The sequence below is a fragment of the Archocentrus centrarchus genome, unplaced genomic scaffold (genome assembly GCF_007364275.1).
Source record: "Archocentrus centrarchus isolate MPI-CPG fArcCen1 unplaced genomic scaffold, fArcCen1 scaffold_37_ctg1, whole genome shotgun sequence".
NCBI lineage: Eukaryota > Metazoa > Chordata > Actinopteri > Cichliformes > Cichlidae > Archocentrus > Archocentrus centrarchus.
The window spans coordinates 712,734-734,089 of NW_022060264.1; the positions used below are offsets into that span (position 1 = coordinate 712,734).

Genomic DNA, 21,356 nt, shown 5'->3' on the forward strand with positions numbered 1-21,356 from the left:
AGCAGCTTCTGAGAGGTGACCTACACCACATGAAGTTATACCACAGATAAAGTCTGTGCGCAGATATTCCTTCAGCTTCAGGCATTTTTATATTTATACATGATCACCTATAAATCTGCTCTGTGCAGAGTGGTGACCTGTACATTGCTGGAGGCGCACATACAAACGTGTATGAAATCTCACCTGGATGTAATCCAGATTCATAAAATCTTTAAGAACTAAAGGCTGTTGCTTTCAGCACATCTCTTATTAAGGGGGTCAGAATTAAAAATGTGGTGTGAAAATGTCCCAACATCAGAGTTCTCTGTGCCCTTCTGTTAATGCCTCTCTCTCTCTGTTGCATTAGACATAATGGTATAATCAGTTACTCAGCTGCACCTTCACACGCAGGTCCTCAGTGATCCTGCTGTCTGGGAGTTTACATATATATATATATATATATATATATATATATATATATATATATATATATATTTAAATATAGTCCTCTCATCACAGGTGGCAAAGAAAGACACACTCTTCACACGTTCTTCACTGAAGTAGAGGTACAGATACATGTATTATAAAAGACTGATAGAAGCTGAAGCACTGATTCATCTTTGCTAAAGTGAAAATGTACAAAGTCTGAAATGTGCTCACACTATAAAAGCAAAAAGGAGCTCTTTGAAGGATCTTTCTCCAAGCTGCTTTGTGCAAAGCTAACAGATCCTCATCATATTAATATAATAGTAAAATAATACAAGGGAACATGAACTTTATTTCAGTTTCTATTAATCATTCAAATAAGCTATTCAGCTTGAACACTTGGGGGACCTTGTCTCCACCTTGTCTCCACACCCAAACAGAAGAATGAGTATTGTCTACAAATGATGAATGAATTATGATTTTGTCTCTTTCATCTCTGTGTCTTTTGTGTCAGTCATGGGTGATAAGATGATGACCAGCAGGATTATTGTTGAAATGGTAAATGGATTAGTTCTTATACAGTGCTTTTCTACTCTGAGCGCTCAAAGCACTTTACACAACACCAATGATCAACATCAGATGTGGTAAACCTAAAGTAATGAAAATATTTTGAATATGAGGAGCAGAAAGTTAAAATGTTTGTATACAAAACAAAACAAAGTACAAAATTGTCAGAAAAATACTCAAGTACGGATACTTGAAAACTAATGAAGTACATTGATGAAGTACTTGTATTTTGTTACTTCCCATCTCTGCCTCTCAGGGAAAAAGTGGAATTTTAATTGTCGGTCATCATATTTCACACACAATCCTCATCTGTCCCCTGTTTGCTTACACTATGAAGCAAACTCATGCCAAGTTATGCACATGGAATTTGAACAAAGCGCACGTCCTATCATTTAGGAAGATTTGAAAAAAAAAGTGTATCCCACAACAAAACAATCCCTTTTTTCATGAGGATTTTTATATTGTAATGGTGTTAAAGGCTGTTCTGTTTATATAGATTATAAATGTGTAAAATCATCCTTAAAAATAGTGAGCAAAAGAAATACAGGATGACATTTTATTTATTTCATAGTTTATTTATGACTAGCCACTTCAAGGTGTCGACACTACTGCTGCCAACAAAAGAGAAGCATCATGTAAAAAGGCTTCCTCCCTTTTAACAGGGTTCTTCTTTTTAAAAGGGAGTTTTTCCTTCCCACTGTCACCAAGTGGGATCATTTTGACTGCTGGGCTTTCTCTGTATTATTGTAGGGTCTTTACAATATAATGCAATTGAACTGAACTACCAGTTTTATGTTGAGCTTGATTACTAAGCTGTTTATACAAATATAGAATCAACCATGAATGATTTCTATTTACTGGTTTTCTATTTATATTTTCTATTTATTTATTTAGAAGAATTTGTAAATGTAGAGAAAATACACTTTTATCACGCCTATAGTGGTCCCAGAGTACACTTTCTCTGAGTTAGTTGAACCCTGGCCAAAATTAATCAGTTTTTCTCCTGTCTTTAAAACACTTCTTCTGCCTCGTCATCCATCTCTAACCCAAACGCACTGCGCAGCAAGACTTTTCAATATTTTTCTTTTCATAGGTTCTTTTTGAGTCAGGTTATCAAAGGTGATCACCTGAAATATCTGCATTTATGTCAGAATTATCTTTTTAAAAGTTAGATTTTAAAGTTATATTTTTTCTTTCATGGATTTAAAGGCAGTCAGGTGCCATTTTCCCTGCTGCTTTTCATCCAGCTCTAGTGGCTGTGTTGAACATGGCCTCCTGGAGACTGAGTGGGCAGGAGAAGTATCCTGCTCCTCACCGCTCTGACACACACTGGAGGGCGACACTGTCCACTTGCAGGTCACACAGAGTTAGTTTGCTGGCAGTTTAAAGATCATAATTCTGTTTTCCACGTTCATTCAGTGAACTGTCATTACAAAGAAGCTTGAGAGCACGGTTTCTTCGCTTTACCTCAGAGTGGTTTGAGTATGTCTTTGTCAGCAGGCTGTAAAACTGATGATTCAGAGCAGTTCAGATGTCTTAACCTACAACCTAATGTTTCCTGGCACAAAACACGGTAAAATGTCCTTGTCTTAAAACTGTATTAAAACATGAGCATGTAAATGCTCCATAACATTTCTAAAGCGCTTGCCTTTAATTGCTATGGTGCGGTTACTTTTGTGTAAATGCTACGACTTGTAAAAAGTGTAAACTGTTTTTTGGTGTCGGTCCACATCTGTCAAGACCTCAGTGTGTGCTTGCAGTCCCTGTTTGTTTGGTTTATTTTAAGGCTTTGGGGATATTAAGCAGATACTCCCTGTTTGTGGAGTTTTTTCTCTTTTCCTTGTTCATAGCTGCTTGCCATCAGTGATTTAGAACTTGCTTTTTGTCAGTTAATATATGTTTGTGATTCAGATTTAATTGCTACCATCTACCTTTTGCCCTTCATGATATTTTTTTACACTTAATTATACAAGAACCAGCCCATTTGTCATTAGACTATCAACAAAAATTGTTCAGTAAGGAGAGTGTTAGGTTCAGACCACCGTTAAATAAAGGAAGACACAGAAACCCGTAGTGATCTTTTACCTGCAGGGAGAGTCTCCGTCAGCCAACACACGTGTGTGTGTGCGTCTGAGAGAGAGTCTGGCTCTCTTCTTCCTGCTGGTGCTTTTGTTTTTAGCATCACGTATGTTTACACAAAGCTCAGGTACCATCACTCACTTCACATGATGAAATCACATATGTTTACACAAAAAAAAACAACAAAAAAAGCAGACTGAGCCCAAAGACAGATGTTTGGTTTTCACAATAAACATAGCATCGTTTTCAGTATATTTTATTTTATAAATTGGTTTCTTGTGTGTTCCACTGAATTACTGAGTAACTGAAACAGCCTCACAAATGTTAACAGAGAGAAAACAGTGTTTGTTGAAGCGCGTTGTTCACTACATTTACAGCTTGTTGACTTTAACAGTCTGATCATTACTGATAGTCAGGTATAATCAGTAGCTTTGATGTAATTGTGCAGGTCTCTGTCATTGTTTCACTGAACAGCGTTATCAAGATGTGTCAATAATCAAACTGGCCAGCAGGTGTCACTGTGGACATGGGTTTCAGATTGTTTCGAAGTCTCGATACAATTCCGGCACAAATGCTTCGAAAGCTTCAGTGTTTCACAAAGCCTCGCTTTGCCCATCACTAGTTACATGTAAGGCCTTCATAAACGCTGCTGACTGCTGTCTGTTTATCAACAGAGATATCCACAGAAACCATGGCAGGCCGTTTGAACATAAAATCCGCTTGTCTGACTATGAATTTAATTTGAATGGTAATTTAAGATATCCACAATTACATTCTGACTAGTCAGATAAAAAACAAGATATCTTGAATTAACTTTATGACTAGTCATAATTTAATTGTGGATATCTGAAATGTGAGTTTCAGATAGTCAGTAATTCATTGAAGATATCTTGAATTGAAGCCGCCATACAAATCAATGGTAAATCTGACGTCATTTCGACTAGTCAGAATGTAATTAGAGATATCTCAAATAGGTATTTTGTCTAGTCAAAACATAATTAGAGATATCTGAATTTACTAATACGTCTAGTCATAAATCAATTTCAGATATCTGAGATGTAAGTGTGGTGAATCGGATTTTATGTTAAAACGGCCTGCCATAGGAACAGCGTCACTGAAGGACCTGCAACGCGGACACGTCACAGACAGGTCATTTGTTTTACATTGTGATTGGACGAACGACAACGCAGCCGTGCACGTTCCTCGTTGGTCATGGAAAGCAAAAACAGATGACGTAACACGGAAGTAAAGTTTCTTTCCGGTGGGCTTTAGTTTCACGTAGTTTCAGAAACACAGCGAGGAAATGAAGACGTTTGTTTCAGGGGTGCTGCTGTTTCTGTTTGCGGGACACATCGAGAGCTGGGATGACGGTAGGTTTGCGTTTCTTAATCATTTTAATCTGCTGCTCAGCGACAGTTACCCGGATGCTGCCCTGCTTAGGAAACGCGGCAGCGCTCGGTGCTGCGTAGCTTTTGGGTAACTTATTTGGAGAGCTATCAGATGGATACGGTGCAGATTGAGCTTACAGTCTGCTGGGCACTGAAAGGATCAGTAACAGGGTTGTGGTACTACGGCGTCGGTGTTAGGGACGGGTGTCGGGGGTCCAGACCCACCCAGTAAAGTCACTGCGCCCCCTCAGCAGAATTCAACACTTCAGGTTAGAATAACTCACACAGTTTGGTGATGAAAAGCTATAATACCCGTATCGCCGATAAGTTATTGCAGTGCGAGCTCAGTTTAATTGTCGGGTCCACAGCAGTTTAGTGCTTCTGCAGGATGATGACACTGAGCGGGTGCGTCTGTGTAGGTCAGACCCCTCATGTCTCTCTGAAACTAAAGAGGTCATTCGTCAGCTGTGCAAGCAGTTTTAAAATCGCAAAACAAATGCAAATGTGTTGAGGACAGTCAGCTGTCCCAGTGAGTGTGCTGAGTTCACTGATGCACTTATGCACGCAGAGAAAAAGTCTCTGCTGTTTGTCTCCTGCTTTGCCTCTGCAGACAGTTCTGCGCTTTTATAACTGTGCCTACATTTATCTGGGACCGTATTATACGTGCATTGTTGTAAATGTGCACGGTGGTTTTTGTCTTCTTTGAACAGCACAGTGATTTGAGCTGAATGGCCCTGTGTGGCCTTGTGAGTTGGCTGCCTGTTTCATATGATCTGCTGCTGACCCTGCAGAGGGCCAGCGGCTATTTTTAACTCTGTACACTTAATTTTGAAATACATAAAAAAACAAAACAACAAAAAAAAACCAGCTTGTGATGGTATGCTTCGAGGTAAGCTCTTTTAATTCAGAACTAATACATACAATGCTTGTTTCAGAGGAAGAGCTTTAATGTCTGTAAAGTGATATAATATTGGTTTAACCAACCATTTTCTCTTTCTTTCCACTGCAGGCAGCGTGTTGCTGCGGGACATCCAGGCACTGACTCTGTACAAGAATCGGTACACCACAGCAAGGCGCTCCAGCCCAATTCCTCAACTGAAGTGTGTTGGAGGGTCAGCGGGCTGCCAGGCGTTTGTCCCAGAGGTGGTTCAGTGTGTGAATAAAGGCTGGGATGGGGTGGATGTACAGGTGAGGGACCTGCTGGGCAGTTTGGTTGTATAGGGTGGGAAATCTGACTAGAATTGAAACAATTGATTCAACTGCTTTCATTTCAATATGTTGTTGAAGAAATGACTTCAAGGTTTCCTGTGGTGGCTTGTATATTGACATATTCCAGTATACTGACCAGAAAGCGGGTTAGAGAAAGTAGGCCAATCTAGAGCATCTACAGTAGACAATAAGGAAGGATTATTTCAATTCAGTTTTATTAATATAGAGCCAAATCATAACAGTTACTTCAGTGCACTTTTATATTGTAAGGTGAATACCCTACAATAATACAGAGAAAACCCAACAATCAAAACAACTCCTTATGAGCAAGCTCTTGGTGACAGTGGGAAGGGAGACAGGACAAAAAACACACTGTGGTAGAGAGACAGAGATTAATAATAACTAATGATTAACTAGAGCGTGGGGTATAAACAGTGAAAAGAGGTGAGTGAAGAACAGTAAGGACCTGGAGAAGGCATTCGATTGCGCCCCTCAGGGCATCCTGTGGGCAGTGCTGTGGGAGTATGGTGTGTCGGGCCCGTTGTTGCGGGCCATTCAGTCCCTGTACAACTGCAGTGACAGCTTGGCCCGCTTTGCTGGCAATAAGTCAGACTCGCTTCCTGTAGGTGTTGGACTCCGCCAGGGCTGCCCTTTGTCACTGATACTGTTCGTAATTTTTATGGACAGAATTTCTAGGTGTAGCCAAGCCTTGGTGGCCTCAGAATCTCATCTGCTTTTTGCGGATGATGCAGTCCTGTTAGCTTCATCATGTGGTGGCCTCCACCTCGTACCAGAGCGGTTCACTCCCAGTGTGAAGCAGCAGGAATGAGAATCAGCACCTCCAATTCTGAGGCCATGGTCCTCAGCCAGAAATGGGTGGAGTGCCCACTCGGGGTCAGGGATGGAGTTGCTGTGGGGGAGTTTAATATCTCGCGGTCTTGTTCACAAGTGAGGGCAGAGGAGAGTGGGATTGGGGCTGCAGCAGCAGTGATGCTGGTGCTGTAGCGGTCTGTCGTAGTGAAGACAGAGCTGAGCATGAAAGTGAAGCTGTCAGTTTGTCGATCTACGTCCCCACCCTCACTCGTGGTCACAAGCTTTGGGTAGTGATTGAAACAACCAGCTCCCGGATACAAGGGGCGGAAATGAGCTTCCTCCGAAGGGTGGCTGGCCTCTCCCATAGAGATAAGGTGATGAGTGCAGTCATTACAGAGGGGCTCAGAATAGAGCCTACTATGCGTGGTGTTCTGGGCACGTCCTACTGGGAGGAGGTCCCGGGGTAGACCCAGGGCAGGCTTACCCAGGGGAACATCTTGATGTAAGCTGGAGAGGGAGGTCTGGGTTTCTCTGTTGGGCTGCTGCCCCTGCGACCTGGCCCTAGATAAGTGGAAGAAAATGGATGGATTGTTTGAAGTATTGAAACTTTCTGTACATAATGATATGTCTATGAGATAGTTACGAATATTTTTTTCTAATGACTAAAATTTTATTTGTGAATAAATTCATGAAGTCATTACTAGTTAAAGTGAGTACTCGGCTCAAAGGAGCGCTGACTCTTTGTCAGCCTGGCCGCACTGCTGAAAACAAACCTGGGGTTCTTATTTTCTTCACTTAGTGATGAGTATTAAGATGTCCTTTATGGAGGGCTTTTTTTTTTTTTTTAAATAGAGGAAGAAACTGTTTTTTTCAGGCTAAATGAAGATCTTCTAAATTCCTCTCCAGCTTACAGGTTATCTGCTTTAAGGTGTGTGATTGTGAGTTATACCTCACAAACACACAGTGTCCGCAGTGTCCAGAGTCATACACAGTGAGGATGTAAAACTATTAATGAGATAATCGACCTCTGTTGGAGCAGAGTTTAGGTAGCTGCTCTGCACTGTGTTGACACATGGCATTGAAGTAGATACTAATAGAGGAATTATATCCTTAATTGTGCACAGTGGGAGTGCAAGACTGATATGGACAACACATACCGATTTGGTCACATTGCGGTGAGCTGTGAGGGCTACAGCCACCCTGCTGATGCCTACATACTGAAGGGCTCCTGTGGACTGGAGTACACACTGGAAATGACTGAAGAGGGTCATAGGAGGGCTCAAGGCAGCAGGGGTTCCCACAGTGGATTTAAAGGATTTGGAGGTAGGAGGATGGGGCGATGAAAACGAGTGAGGCATTTATTTATTTTTACACATGGATGAGCTGTTTAAAAATGTTTTGTCCTTTTCCCTATCTCAGATCTTGGGGATTTTGCCTCCAGTTTCTTTAGTGGTTCATCTGGAGATAGACATCAGCATCACCACCAGAGCTCCTACCCCCCAGGGAGTGAGAACTCAGGAGGCCTGCTGGTTGTTGCTGTGCTTCTGCTCTTAGCCTTTGGCATCTATAAACTGTTCCTTAGTGGGAACACATTTCAGTGGGGGCAAGATGGTGGACAAACCAGCTATCCTGGACACAATCACCATGGCTCCACAGCAGGACCACCTCCCCCAGGATTCAAACCGGACTTCACAGGTAGCTGATGCAAAATGATACAGTGATTACCATGGGTCATAATGGTCTGCGGAAAACACAGTGAAAGCAACACATCCTTTTGTTAGGAAGGACCGTTGTCATGTTTTGTGTCATCCAGACTGAACTGCTGCTGTATGAAAAAAGACATCAACTTTGTTGCTAATCACTTCTTGTTTTCTGCTCAGATTATCCTGGTGCCAACCCAGGTTACGGTTTCCGCAGTGATTACACTCATGGACACCAGTACCCAGGAGGCCGAGCAGCTCCCAGCACAGGAGGAGGCTTCTGGACTGGAATGGGAACAGGCGGGATGCTTGGATACCTTTTTGGTCGTCAGAGGTTAGTAAAGAGGCGTGAAGAGAGAGAAGAGTGGAAAATGGGGACTACAGAACTGCATTTCACCTTCCTCTTACATTTTATGCCGTGTCTTCAGGTCATTCATGCTTTGTCTCTGTATCTCATTTATTTTGCAGAAGCCAACCCTACAATTATAACAGCTCCAATTTCCCTAACAACAGACCTTCTCCTGCAAGAGACCCTCCCTCCTCTGGGACCCGCACTGCTTCAGGTAACAGGACTGCATGCTGTTAAAAGGGATGCATACTTAAGTGTGAAAGACCAAACTGACAGTTTGCACCTTTTTACTTTCGCCTTAACGCTCCCTGACATAGATTCATCAAGTCCGTACTGATACGACAGCATCGCACAGATTTGTTCATGATGTGAATTTCCCATCCACCACATCTCAGAGGTGCTGCGTTGGTTTGACTGTGGAGGCCATCTGAGTACAGTGAACTCAGAGTAAAGCCTGTACAGGTCATAGTTCACCCTGCTGCTTCTGTCAGCAGTCACACCATCGGTAAACACTAGTGACTAATTCCACTGGCAGACACACATGCCCGTGCTATAAATTGCTTGTCAATCGTCTCATTGATTGAAGTGGCTGTAATTTTTACACAGTTCATCTAAAGTTTTTGTAAAACCCCTCAAATTAAAGCTGAAAGTCTGCACTTCACTCACACATTTGATTTACAGTCACTGTGATGGTGTACACAGACAAAACTACAAAAATTGTGTCTTTGTTTAAAACATTCCTGAGGGCACTGTACCGCAGCAGGATGGACTCGGGTAGGAGCTGGCATTTAAATAATGCTTATTTGGTAATAAGGAGCCCAAAGTGCGCCAAGAAAATATTCCCCACACCAATTCACCACCAGACGCCTGAAGCCTGAATACAAGGCAGGCTGGAGTCATGATTTCAAACTCTGACCCTACCATCTGAATGTCGCAGCAGAAACAGAGACTCATCAGAACAGGCTGCTTTTTCCAGTCTTGGTGAGCCTGTAAGAACTGTAGCCTCAGTTTACTGTTCTTAGCTGGCAGGAGGGGCACCCACTGTGGTCTTCTGCTTCTGCCCAGTCTGAGCTTCAGCAGGTTCAGCTGGCTACATTGAGTTATTGAGTTGCCTCCATCTGACTGTCTGATTACACTATTTGCTTTAACAGGTGTACCTAATAAATTGTCTCAGTGTAAATGCCAGACCATTTGCGGATACATAGTATGAGGGAAATTTTAGATGATCAGAACAGGATAGTTAAGGATTTTAAAGCTGGCTGATATCACCCACTGCACTAAGTTCACGGATTCTTCTAGCTGTGTTACATGAAATAGTATTTTTCTTTTCAGTCAGTCAGACTGACTGAGCCCCACAGGAGCACGATTAGTGGGATTAATGCGCTGTTTTCAAACACCGTCAAGCCGTGCGCTGCAGCCAGTGATTGCTTGTTTGGCAAATGACGTAGAATGGCAGTATGTACACTATTGTATTACATGCATTATTTTTAAAAGCTATTATAAAATTAAACCAAGATAGTTCCCACATTTGCATGTCTTGGATTTGATGCCTGATTTTGTGTATGAGTCATTAAGCATCTCATCCTGGTTTGGCTGCTCGTGAATGAATTAACAGCTCAGTCACATCCACACAATCAGTCCTAAAGAACTTTATACACACACTGCTGACTTATTGTTATAATTATGATATTGCCAGTCTCAGTGTCTCTTACAATAAGCTGTAGCATAAGCATATAGACCCCTTGTACATAAAATTGATATGTCATAATCATAGATGGCTGATGCCACCCACAGTAACATGAATATCTCCTAGGATCTCTAAAAACAGTGTTCTAATAAGATGGCACACACAATCAAAATGACAAGTGAAAAGTGCAGTCCTTCATTTTTGTGTGTTTTGAAATGCTGAGTCTATAAATGAGTTGTTACATGAGCACAGCTGCTTGATGAACTTTGCTGTGTTTGGTTTTCAGGTTTTGGAGGAACCAAAAGAAGATAGAAGCTTGTAATTGGACACAGTTTGTACAATGATGACGTGGATAATACGACTGGGTGCGCTGCAGCTTATGAGCTCAGCGTTTGCTGCTCCTTTCTTCGTGCAGAGATGAACGTGTCCAAACAGAACTTTGCTGCTTAGCTGTTGTTTTTCTGTCAGTGTGTGGTTTGGGTTGCAGCCTAAAAGCTTCAGTGTTCATTGTAAGAACCTGGCATGACTTTATTGTTTAGAGGATAATGATCTCGCAGGTGATCACTGATTGGATTAGCTCTTTGCAGGCAAGATAAATATTTCAGTGGTAATCCACTCTTAAAGCTTCTGTTCATATTTGTTACTTTAGAAGTTAGGGTTCCCCTGCTGACTCAGGGAGGAATATATGAATACTGTAGCACCTTTTAATTTCCAATAAATCAAATTATATAAATGTGGAGAAAATGTTTGTTTCTGTGCAGCAGCTGAGCATGAGAGAGATCCGTGATTTGAGTCTGTTTTAATATTTATTTTTTGGCCACAGCAGCTTTATTGACAGTATAATTTATGACAGGAAAGCGGGAGAAGAGACTGGGGGAGACATGTGGCAAAGAGCACAGGTCAGGAGTCTTTTTGAATTGGCAACTCAGCAAAGACTCATAGATAAAAGATCTTCTGTACATCCAGAGCCCCCAAGAGTACTGCAGTCCCCACTTTATTTGCCCAGACCCAGGACTGCTGAGCAGCTTCAATCAGACAGAACGGGACAGCATTCCTCTCCCAAAGTCCAGCAGCTGCTCGCCTCAGTTCCCGGATGCTGACGGACTGTTACATGAAGAGAGGACGCTGCACAGTGGGAAACGCTTTTTTGGGACGTGTTGCTGCCATCAAATTCAAAACGAGCTATTTTTCCTAAAATGGTGCATTTTCTCACTTTAAACATTTGTTTTCTGTGTTCTGTTGTGAATAAAATGTGGGTTTATATTTGCAAGCCATTGCATTCTGTTTATTTATATTTTACATAGTATCCCAACTTTTTCAGAACTGGGTTTGTAAGACAAACTGCAGTCTGCATATGGGACAGAATGGGTTGTTCTGAAGAGCTCGCTGAATTAACAGGATGACACCATTGCAACAAGTCAGCTCATGAAAATTCTTCCCTCCTCGATGGGCTGTAAATGGTATTATTGCAAAGTGGAACCGAAACTCAGCCAGGAAGCAGCAGACCGTGTAAAGATACACAGAGCGGGCTCATCGAGTGCTGAGGGACAGAGTGTGTAAAAGATACGCTCTGCTAATTCAGTAACTGCAGAGTTCCTGACCTCTCCTGGCATTAACCGCACATAAACTCTCTTTTCCGGGAGCTTCGTGGCCGAGCAGCTCCTGTAGCATTGGCTTCTTTGACATACACTCTACAGAGTGTATGTCAAAGAAGCCAAAAATGAGAATGTATTTGCTTTTTCTCATGCAGGTGTTAAGTTTTTACAGCCATTTATCCATATCCATTCCCCCCCAGATTTCTTTTATGCATTTCATGAAATGGACAGGCAGCCACACCAAATCATAAATACACACATGCTACTTTCCCACCGCCGAGGTTCTGGAGCCGGAGCAAGTTCCCGTGCCGATCCCAATGAACCGGCGAAACGCTTAAGAACGGGCCCGCGTTCCCACCGCGTTTCTGTGAGCTGCTCCTTTACGTCTGAGTGTGGGCGGGTCCTCGTCTGGACACGGAAGCCGAAGGTCACAAACGTGGGAGAACACGCTCTCCTTTCTTGTGCTGCAAATACGTTTTACGGTCCAAACCAAACTACTGCAGCATCTGTGTGCAGCACAGAGGGAAACACAGACAGAGATTAGAGCAAGACGACAAGTACGCACTTTGTGTCCTTTTATCTGTGATATGAACTGATACAAAGCAGCAAGTTCAGCCTTAGAGCCCAACCTAATTCACAGCCGTGAAAATCGCTTTGCTTTTCTCCTGTAATACACATGTAATATGGTAGAAAACTTGATGTTGAGTCAGCAGAGTCACGCCCTTCTGCCGCTTTCGGCACGGGTTCCTGGTTCCAGACCAGCTAGTTTGCGGGGCCGGAATTGAACCCGTTTTTAGGCTGATGTGCACCCCAGTGCCCTGATGATGCTACTATGTGAAAAATGCACAAAAGTTTAAACATCTTGTAATGAATAACTTTTATGCGAAATATTGAAAAAATATTTTAAAGTTATAATCAGCTGCTTTACAATCCAAACATTTTCATATAAAACTATACTGACTAAGTAATTAAAATAATCTTTAGATGCAAAATTAAACAAATTCTACAGGGGAGATTTATCTGAAGTAACCAGTGTGGGGTGCAACACGTTACCAAGTAATGCACGACTGTAATCACATTTTTTCAGTAACACAGTAATGCAACTGTACTAAAACTCAGCATTTCCATTACAGTTGCAATTATATTGTTACTTGTGTTGACTTGCTGTGCACTTGCACGACAATCAGCTCATCTCAGTTTGGATGCAGGGAAGAAGAGAATGGCGGTGTGGTGTACAGCTTTTGAGGAGTGCAGATATGCACATTACTTGTATTTTTATTGCACAAAAGGACAAGAGTGCGATGGTGAAATGCAAACTGCATCCAGGACAGAAACAGCTGCATTTTACTGCAACAGACGGAGCTTTGTGTCTGCCAGAAACAAACAGATCCACTTCAGTGAGAGATCCAAAGAGAAGCTTCCTTACTGACTGAAGGAATTAAGGTACAGTTCCAGGATTTCATTAATATCAGTATCAGCATTTATTTATTTTATGGTCGCATATAAGTTTGATTTTTCAACCTCCAATCCTAGACAGTAATGCTACACCATATACAGTCATATTAATATGTCAGCCTTTTCATTCTTACCACAAGTCACATTAACAAAAATGGATCCCCAACATTAATGTTACAGTGATGCTCTGACAGACCAGCTTCGGTCCAGCTACGACAAACGTGAGATTTAAAATCATCTCACCTCTCGGATATGTTCCCCGAGTGATCTGTTTTGTTGCAAGTTGTGAACTAAACTTTCATTGTGGAGCAATCTTATCTTTAAAAAGGTATTTATTAATTATAATCAACTGCATATATATTAAGAACTATCCTAAATCATACAAGATTTACAAATTACACATGCAGTGGATTGAAAACAATAACAAAGGCATCAAACAGTCCACAGTAAGGTCTGACACACACCTTGAGAAATTTTTTTCAAACGTATTTTTCCCAGTTCTGTGAGCAACTTTGTTTCTGGGACATTTAATCTAGACAAACACTGCATTTCATTCAGATACATTTAAAGGGGTGATCAACAGGAGTGGTTTCTGACATTTTATGACTTATCATTATAAGTTGATCGTATGCTTTTATAAAAGTAATCGCACTGTTTTTACTACTGTCATGGCTAAAATACAGGTATTTGTAACAAGCAGGCCACCTCTAGTCTGGATGCTGAATCCTGGGCAAGACACTGCACCCCAGTTGCCCCGATGCATTATATTAGTGTGCATGATAGTGCTTAAAGTGCACAGATTAAAGCGCTTTATGAATGTGTGTGAATGGGTTAATGCAGCTTGTGGTGTAAAGGTCAGTAAAACCAGAAAAGTGCTATAAGGTACAATTAAGCTGTTAACATCAAAAGTTTGTAAAATGAAAAGAAATGACTCTTTTCAGTTCCTCATTCACTCAAACTAGCATCCCTATGTCAGTTTAAAAGTCTGTTGGATATATATTTTACATGACCAGGCCTCTTGGCTAGATCTGATTTTTTTGGCTGTCTACACTGCTCTTTAAATGTGGCCAATATCAGATTCTAGTGTGAACTACTCTTGGCCCTGAGCTCACCTACAAAAGAACAGCTACAAAGATATCACACCGACCTGCTGTAAAGAAGAATCTTAAATGCTCGACTTCTACAGAAGGTACCCGGGGCTCTTATGTGTGAGCGACATCTAGTTTGGGTGCATTTGCCCATTTAGAAAGTTAAATGCAAATCAATATAAAGCAAATTATCACCTTTATCATGGTGAGCATGGGCTCCTCTAGGATGACACTCCCCTTTAATAGGGCACAAATGATCAGTGACTGCTCTAATGACCACTGGGGGATTTTTTTCATACCGACATGTTAGGTAAGTCTCAATTACTGTCAGGATGTCCAAGTTGGTTCTTACATTAGTTTGTCACCTGTTGTTGTAGGCTGTAATTTGCTGAGGAGTAGCTCACCTCACTTTCTCGCTCTTCATCATCATGAATCGCAGTGCAGCGATGCTTCTTTAAGGACTGTGAACGAGTAAAGAGTCTCTTGCAATGCGAACACCAGTATGGTTTCTCTCCAGTGTGAACACGTAGGTGGCGGTTGTAACTGTATGAGCTATTGAAACATTTCCCACACTGGTCACAGCTGAAGGGTTGCTCTCCAGTGTGGATGCGAAGGTGGCGAATATAGTTGCTTAGACGACCAAAACTCTTGCCACATTCTTTACACTTATAGGGTTTCTCTCCAGTGTGAGTGTGAATATGTTGCTTGTACGTTTTTGAAATAGAGAAACTTTTCTTGCACAATTCACACTGGAATGGTTTTTCTCCTGTATGTATGCGTAAATGTGATTTATAATTACCTAACTGAGAAAAACTCCTTCCACACTGGTCACAGCAGTATGGTTTCTCTCCTGTGTGGACACGCTGGTGTATCTTGTAACTGCTCAAGTCACTGAAGCTCTTTTCACACTGGCCACACTCGTACGGTTTCTCTCCAGTGTGATTCCGCAGATGAAGACTGAAATGCCCTGACTGAGTGAAACTCTTGCCACAAAAATCACACTGGTAAGGTTTCTCTCCACTGTGACTCAGCTGGTGTCGCTTGTATGAGCTTAAAAAACTAAAACTCTTGGGACACTGGTCACAGCAGTATGGCTTTTCTTTAGTGTGGACACGCATATGTATTTTGTAAATACTTAAGTAACTGAAACTTTTTTCACATTGCTCACACTGATATGGTCCATTGTGGTCCCGAAGGTGCTTTCTATAGGAACTCTGGTCACTGAAATCTCTCCCACACTGGCTGCAGCAGTATGATGTTTCTTCAGGGTGAGTATACAGGTGTAGCTTGTAAGCGTTTAATTGGCTGAAACTGCTGCCACACTGTTCACAGTGGTATAGTTCCTCAGAAGTGTGACTCAGTTCATGTCTTCGTAGACTACACAGCCGACTGAAGGATTTCCCACAAGTCAGACACTGATGAGGTCTGCTTCTGTCAGGCTCTGTTGGTTTCAACTGGGAAAAAAAAAGAAATTAAGGTCAGTGGAGAACTTGCTCAAATAGTGCAAGTAACTACATACTGTGGACTGTTAACATATACACTACTCACAAAAAGTTAGGGATATTTGGCTTTTGGGTGAAATTTTAGGACGAGCCTAAAATGCATTCAAACCTTTGCAGGTGAACTTAATGTGACCTTCTCTAAGCTTTTGAATGCACATGTCCAACTGTTAAATGTTTCAGAACTTTTTGCACAAGTTGCTGTTCTCTAACGAGGAGCTTAATGGCAACATTCACAACAGGTGTTTGATCCTCGAATCGACCGATAAATGTCCTGGTTCAATTAGAGCTGGTGTCGTCCTCATCATGAAACTGGACCAAGAGAAATGTACATTCCAAGCAAAATGGAAAACAGATCAATCTTCCATGGAATTAAAAAGCAAACCTTTGTGTTCATTGTGCCTGGAAACAATTAGCTATGGAGATTTTAACTTGTGCTGTCACTGTTACATTGTGCACAAAGAAAAATACAGTGGAGAAGCCAGTGCAGCTATTATTATCATCACTGTCTTCAAAGGAAAATTTATACCCATAGCAGAGTCTTTTTTAAAAAACAAAAAACCAAAGTCATGACTACACAGGAGAAGAGATGGCTAAAGCTGTTGGAGCTGATGCACAGCAGCCTGAAACTTCTCATCTGCAAAAGATGAGAAGTTTCAGGCATACAAATGGCATAATCATTTTTCATTTTCCATGCAAATAAAAATGCTGCTCGGGCTTTCAGTTGTTGTTACCGATCAATGAAAGGAAGACACACCAGATTCACTGGGCTCCTCCAACAGAGTGGCATTGACTGTCATACATCAGGTGGGAAACATTTTACCTTTTAATTCTTTCTTATTAGCAGTAGTTTACAACAGTAGCATTTGAGGAAGGAACAGGGTTCTCAGTCACAGGAAGTTTGTTTGGATAAAGTGAGCACCGCTCACTGGGAGTGAGAATTTAAAACACAGCTGTGATTTGTTAATAGCACTTATTAATCATGTACAAATTAATGTTTTTTAAATGATTAGTTCATCATTTTGAAACTGTGCTGTACAACATAATGGTAAATCATGTGAGCAATGCTCACTTTCAAGGACAATAAAAGGATCCTTATGATATGATGTCAAAAATGTCTGTGTGATGCTGATGTGGTGGCCAGGCATGTATATTTGCCCAGCTTGAAACATGTTAATTTCTCTTTGATCTCACCTCTTCTGAAGCGCTCATTTTGCTGGCTCACTGGTAAAGATAGTGTCCTTGTAACGACTTTCTTCTATCAGCTCTGTGTTCAGTCTAAAAGCATAAAAATAAGACTCTTCAGTACAGAAACACCCACAACAATGATGCAAGAAGGCACTCAAAACAACATTCAGACAAGTGACTGACAAAAAGCCGCCGCCTGCATGCCCAGAAAAAGCATAGCATCAAATATAAAGCAGAGTAGTGTCGAAGTGCAGCACAGGAGAACATGTAATACATATAATGACATTAAAGAAGGAATTTTAGTCTACTATGCTGAACTTCAAAAAAATGAAATGTTTCTACAGCAGCTTACACTCCACACTGTTTAGTCATTTTCCTCAATAACAGAATTTATTTATTAGTGGAGATGATACACTACTTCAAAGCCTTTTACTTGTTTGAAAAAGACTGAAAATTACTGAGTTTTAAACTAAAAGTTTTTTTTAAAAAAAACATTAGCTGAAAAAAGCTTAAATTAATTTTAATTGAAAATCAGCTGAAACACTAAAGCTCGTAATCTCCAATACTGTAAAATATTTGACAGTAAGATCTGATAAAGCTGGGACTGATACTAAGATTGCTTTAATAAAAAGGAATAAGGAAAACAATACTGTATGATAAAAGGACAGGATCAAAATTTTACACAGAACTGGCCAACAGATCACAGCAGGGTGCCACCCTTGTTGAGCACAAACGCAAACAAAAATAGCAACAGAAGCAACACTGATAAATAATAATACTGTCAGTATTTGTGTGTTTAGCATCAAGCAACCATCAACCTTGCCATCAGTGTTAATTTCGTTGATGAAATATTTTCGTCATAGTTTTCGTCAACGACTCTTTTTTTTCATGACGAAAACGAGACGATAACTAAATTAAAACTACCTAAAATGATTTAAAAAAAATATGACGAAATTAATTGACACTTTCATCAATGAATGAAAAGACGAAAATGCTTGGCGGGGACAACATCCAATCAGAACTGATTTAATTTTGTGACAGGGCGGGACAAGTTAGGAAAACATCCAATCAAACGCACAGTTGCGCAAATTTGCTCTAAACCCAGGAAGGACAAACTAGCCTGTGATTGGTCGTTACTTCCACTAGAACTAAGTTATGTAAACAATGTCAGCAGGGAGAAAGAGAAGAGCCGATGTATGGACACATTTGTTCTTTGACGTTGTGACAAACAAAACCCTTTATATTTTAGTCACTAAATCGACTGTAGGTTTAGTCGACTATATTCTTACGATAATTCGTCGACTAAAACTAGACTAAAACTAAAACTATTCAGATACTAAATTATGACTAAAACTAAATTACATTTTCGTCAAAAGACTATGACTAAATGTGAATCAAAATTTGCTGTCAAAATTAACACTGCCTGCCGTCTTCTTAACTACAGCAGTAAGTTGTGCCACTGTAACTGGTAAGGCTTCCCAAGGCTTCAAGTGCCGCCTCCAGCTCCTCGGGTGTTTTGGTCGAGTCTAGGAGTTCAGCAAAGTGTGTTTTTCCTGTCCAGCAATATCACCAGTTTAGGTCAGACTTGTCCTCCTCCCACATTCAGAGGTCCTCCTACACCTGAGATTCTGCTTCAGGTTGCAAACCTTCAGCCCTTCTCTGTTGCACCACTATGCCAACCAAGCCCAGAAAGTCTCCTTCAGTCTGATGGTTTCCTTCTCTGAAACTAGCGGCCTGTAAGTTGCTGCCCCATCAGGCACCAATTACCATCCGTGCACAGCTCCTGCCAGCTGCCTCTGCAATAGACTTGGACATGGCCCATTTGGATTCAACATCCTCAAACACTACAGGGATTCAAGAAAAAAAAAAATCTTCCAACTGTGGGAGTTAAAGACCTCATGGCTCTGCTAGGCACTACCGTTATCAGGTGTGTCCGGCAGCCTTCCCTCCAACTGGATCTAAGTCACCAATAGGTGGTGATCAGATGACAGTGTGGCTCCTATCCTCATGAGGAGGGAAAACATGTCAGTGGCCTCCACCTGTTTTGGGGGTTGCCTCATTGTTGTCCCTCTAGTGCAACTGTTGTCAATTTCATTAACACCAAAGCAGCTGAAACTGATTAACAACCCCACTGGTAATTTGTACAGGGTGTATTTGGCACACAAGACCAAACTCAAAAGAAAAGTGAGCCCCAGAGTCACAAGATCCAGTACCTCTCAACCAGCTTTTCAAGAAAAACCTTCATAGCACTTTAACAGAAGACCTTCTCAAGACTTTCCCCACCACACCTGATGAATCTAAGAGAAGCCTCTCTGTGACAAACACCATAATGCAGGATCACTTTAATGCTGTGGCAATGGATCCATGAAGAAGAAACTTGTCAGGGACACACCCGACAAGAGCAAAGTTAATCCAAAAATAAAATGTCAGAATTTCAGAAAATGAAGGTTTTCTGACCACAATGATTTTTTTTCTTGTATAATCCAGCCATCCTGGATCAGTTTGCTTAAATTGCCACAGACATACCACACTTTGATTTAGACAGGTAAGCTGGTAGTGAAACCTCCTCAATTTTTTTTTATCAGGTATGAGGCAGAGGTTGTATTTGTCCTTGTGTATGTTCATGTTTGAACAGCTAACCCTTAAAAATAAACTGGGTCATTCTATGTAGAAGTGACCAAATGCTTCCAGCTTGAGTATCTCTGATTTCCCTGAACAAACATCCAGGGTGATGTCACACTTCTTCATTGGAAAAACTGCCAAATTCTTTAGCTTTCTACTTTTAGAAGTTTGCTAATCATAAAAATATTGCTGCAGTGATGTGGCCAAATAGCCACATCACTGCAGCAATATGGAGTTTCAAAAGCTGAAGTTCAATATTAGAACAACCTGCACTGCCATATCTGAAGACTTCTAGGAAGAACAGTTTCAAAGATCTAATAGACTCCAGTTTGTTCATGTAAATGAGGAGTCTTCTTCACACCCTAAGGTTAATTATGGAGTTCCTCAGGGTACTGTGCTGCCAGACTCGCAGCTGTGTCCTTGTCCCCGTTGCTGACAGAATGCAGCAGGTCAGTTTAACTAGAATCACACTGATTCACAGTTCTCCTGCAAAAACACTGAATTCTTGTTCACTACATCACGTAGCCCAGCTGTTAACTATGCCAGACCCCTCAAACTAAGTTTTAATGAAGACACGTCCCCAGAAAGTCCCCGGTCCAAACACCAACTAAAATCATTTTATTTGCATAACCTTACTCGGGAAGGGCACTTAAAACCATCCACACGGAGGCACGAGCTGTGTTTAGCCCACTAAGGAAACTTTTTAAGGGGGGGGCGGAAGAAGCCTCAGTCAGCCTGAGGTGCTCCTCCGCATCAGTCTCACAGCAGGATGGGGGCTGTGCAGAAACGCGCTGAACACGCCACACTGTCACATACCTGCACCCACAGCCCCGAGGCCGGCAGCAGGAGGCCTGTGCTGAGGCAGCCCGCAGCGGAGCGCCGGGAGAAAACGGTCAGGAACCGCTGAGCCTGGGACAGGCGCACCGTGAGGCCCTCTCCGTCTGCTACTGCCTCCTTTACCATCGCCACGCACAAGCCTCCATCTTCCACACTGACCTCACCTTCTTCCTCACAACTGCTTTCTGGCAGCTGTCATGCTTTAGAGCCGCATTACTGCCCCCTTGTGGTCTTCATGGTAAATCGCGTGAGTGCAGTTTGCTGCGCTCTCCAGGTTCATGATTTCCCCCCATACTATACTTTATGTAATTTACTACTAATAATATACAAATGCACACGTGTTTCCCCTCTGATGAACAAATTCTCAATTAATTATCCAGATTTCATAAACTAGATCTTGATGGTTTGTTGATGCTCTTGTTTCAACTGATAACAATGCACTAAATCACAATATCTGAGTATTTTTTTCTATTTTTCAACATTGCTTCTCGCTGATTCTGATGCTAGTAAGCTCCACGTATCTCAACAGCATACATCCTTAAATAGTCCTCCGTGAACCTAGACAGATTCTTATTCTTATTCTTAACTTCAGATGCTACGTTTGCTTCATCTAATCATGAAGCAGCTCATCATTCAGTTCATTCTGAGCACACACACACATATGTGTGATAAAAATGCAGCGATCAACACAGCAACAGCTACAGGTGTTAAATGATGCCATCGCTCATCTCAGCAGTGCTGTGGTAGAGGTCAGAATCAATAAATTCATGCTCATTCATATTCATGTTTTTTAAACACCCAGTAACCTTCCAAGTTGACTTAGGGTCAAAACCCAAACTGAGTGGTAGATATATGACGACAGCTGCAGCTATAAG

At 41.5% G+C, this 21,356-nt stretch overlaps 2 protein-coding genes across 2 annotated transcripts; one reads left to right on the forward strand and one right to left on the reverse strand.

Annotated features, from left to right (window-relative positions):
* Positions 1–4,249: 4,249 nt before the first annotated feature.
* Positions 4,250–10,930, forward strand: saraf (store-operated calcium entry-associated regulatory factor). Its single transcript, XM_030724581.1, has 7 exons — positions 4,250–4,421; positions 5,449–5,627; positions 7,586–7,784; positions 7,881–8,156; positions 8,342–8,495; positions 8,630–8,724; positions 10,484–10,930. Exons 1-7 carry the CDS (start codon positions 4,355–4,357, stop codon positions 10,507–10,509), a joined length of 996 nt encoding a protein of 331 aa, XP_030580441.1. The 5' UTR covers positions 4,250–4,354; the 3' UTR covers positions 10,510–10,930.
* A 2,343-nt stretch (positions 10,931–13,273) lies between these two features.
* Positions 13,274–20,635, reverse strand: LOC115776731 (zinc finger protein 239-like). The gene is made up of 3 exons (XM_030724491.1): positions 20,461–20,635; positions 17,029–17,112; positions 13,274–15,789 (listed from the first exon to the last, which is right to left on the reverse strand). The coding sequence occupies exons 2-3, from the start codon at positions 17,044–17,046 to the stop codon at positions 14,689–14,691; spliced, it is 1,119 nt and encodes a 372-aa protein (XP_030580351.1). The 5' UTR covers positions 17,047–17,112; positions 20,461–20,635; the 3' UTR covers positions 13,274–14,688.
* Positions 20,636–21,356: the final 721 nt, after the last annotated feature.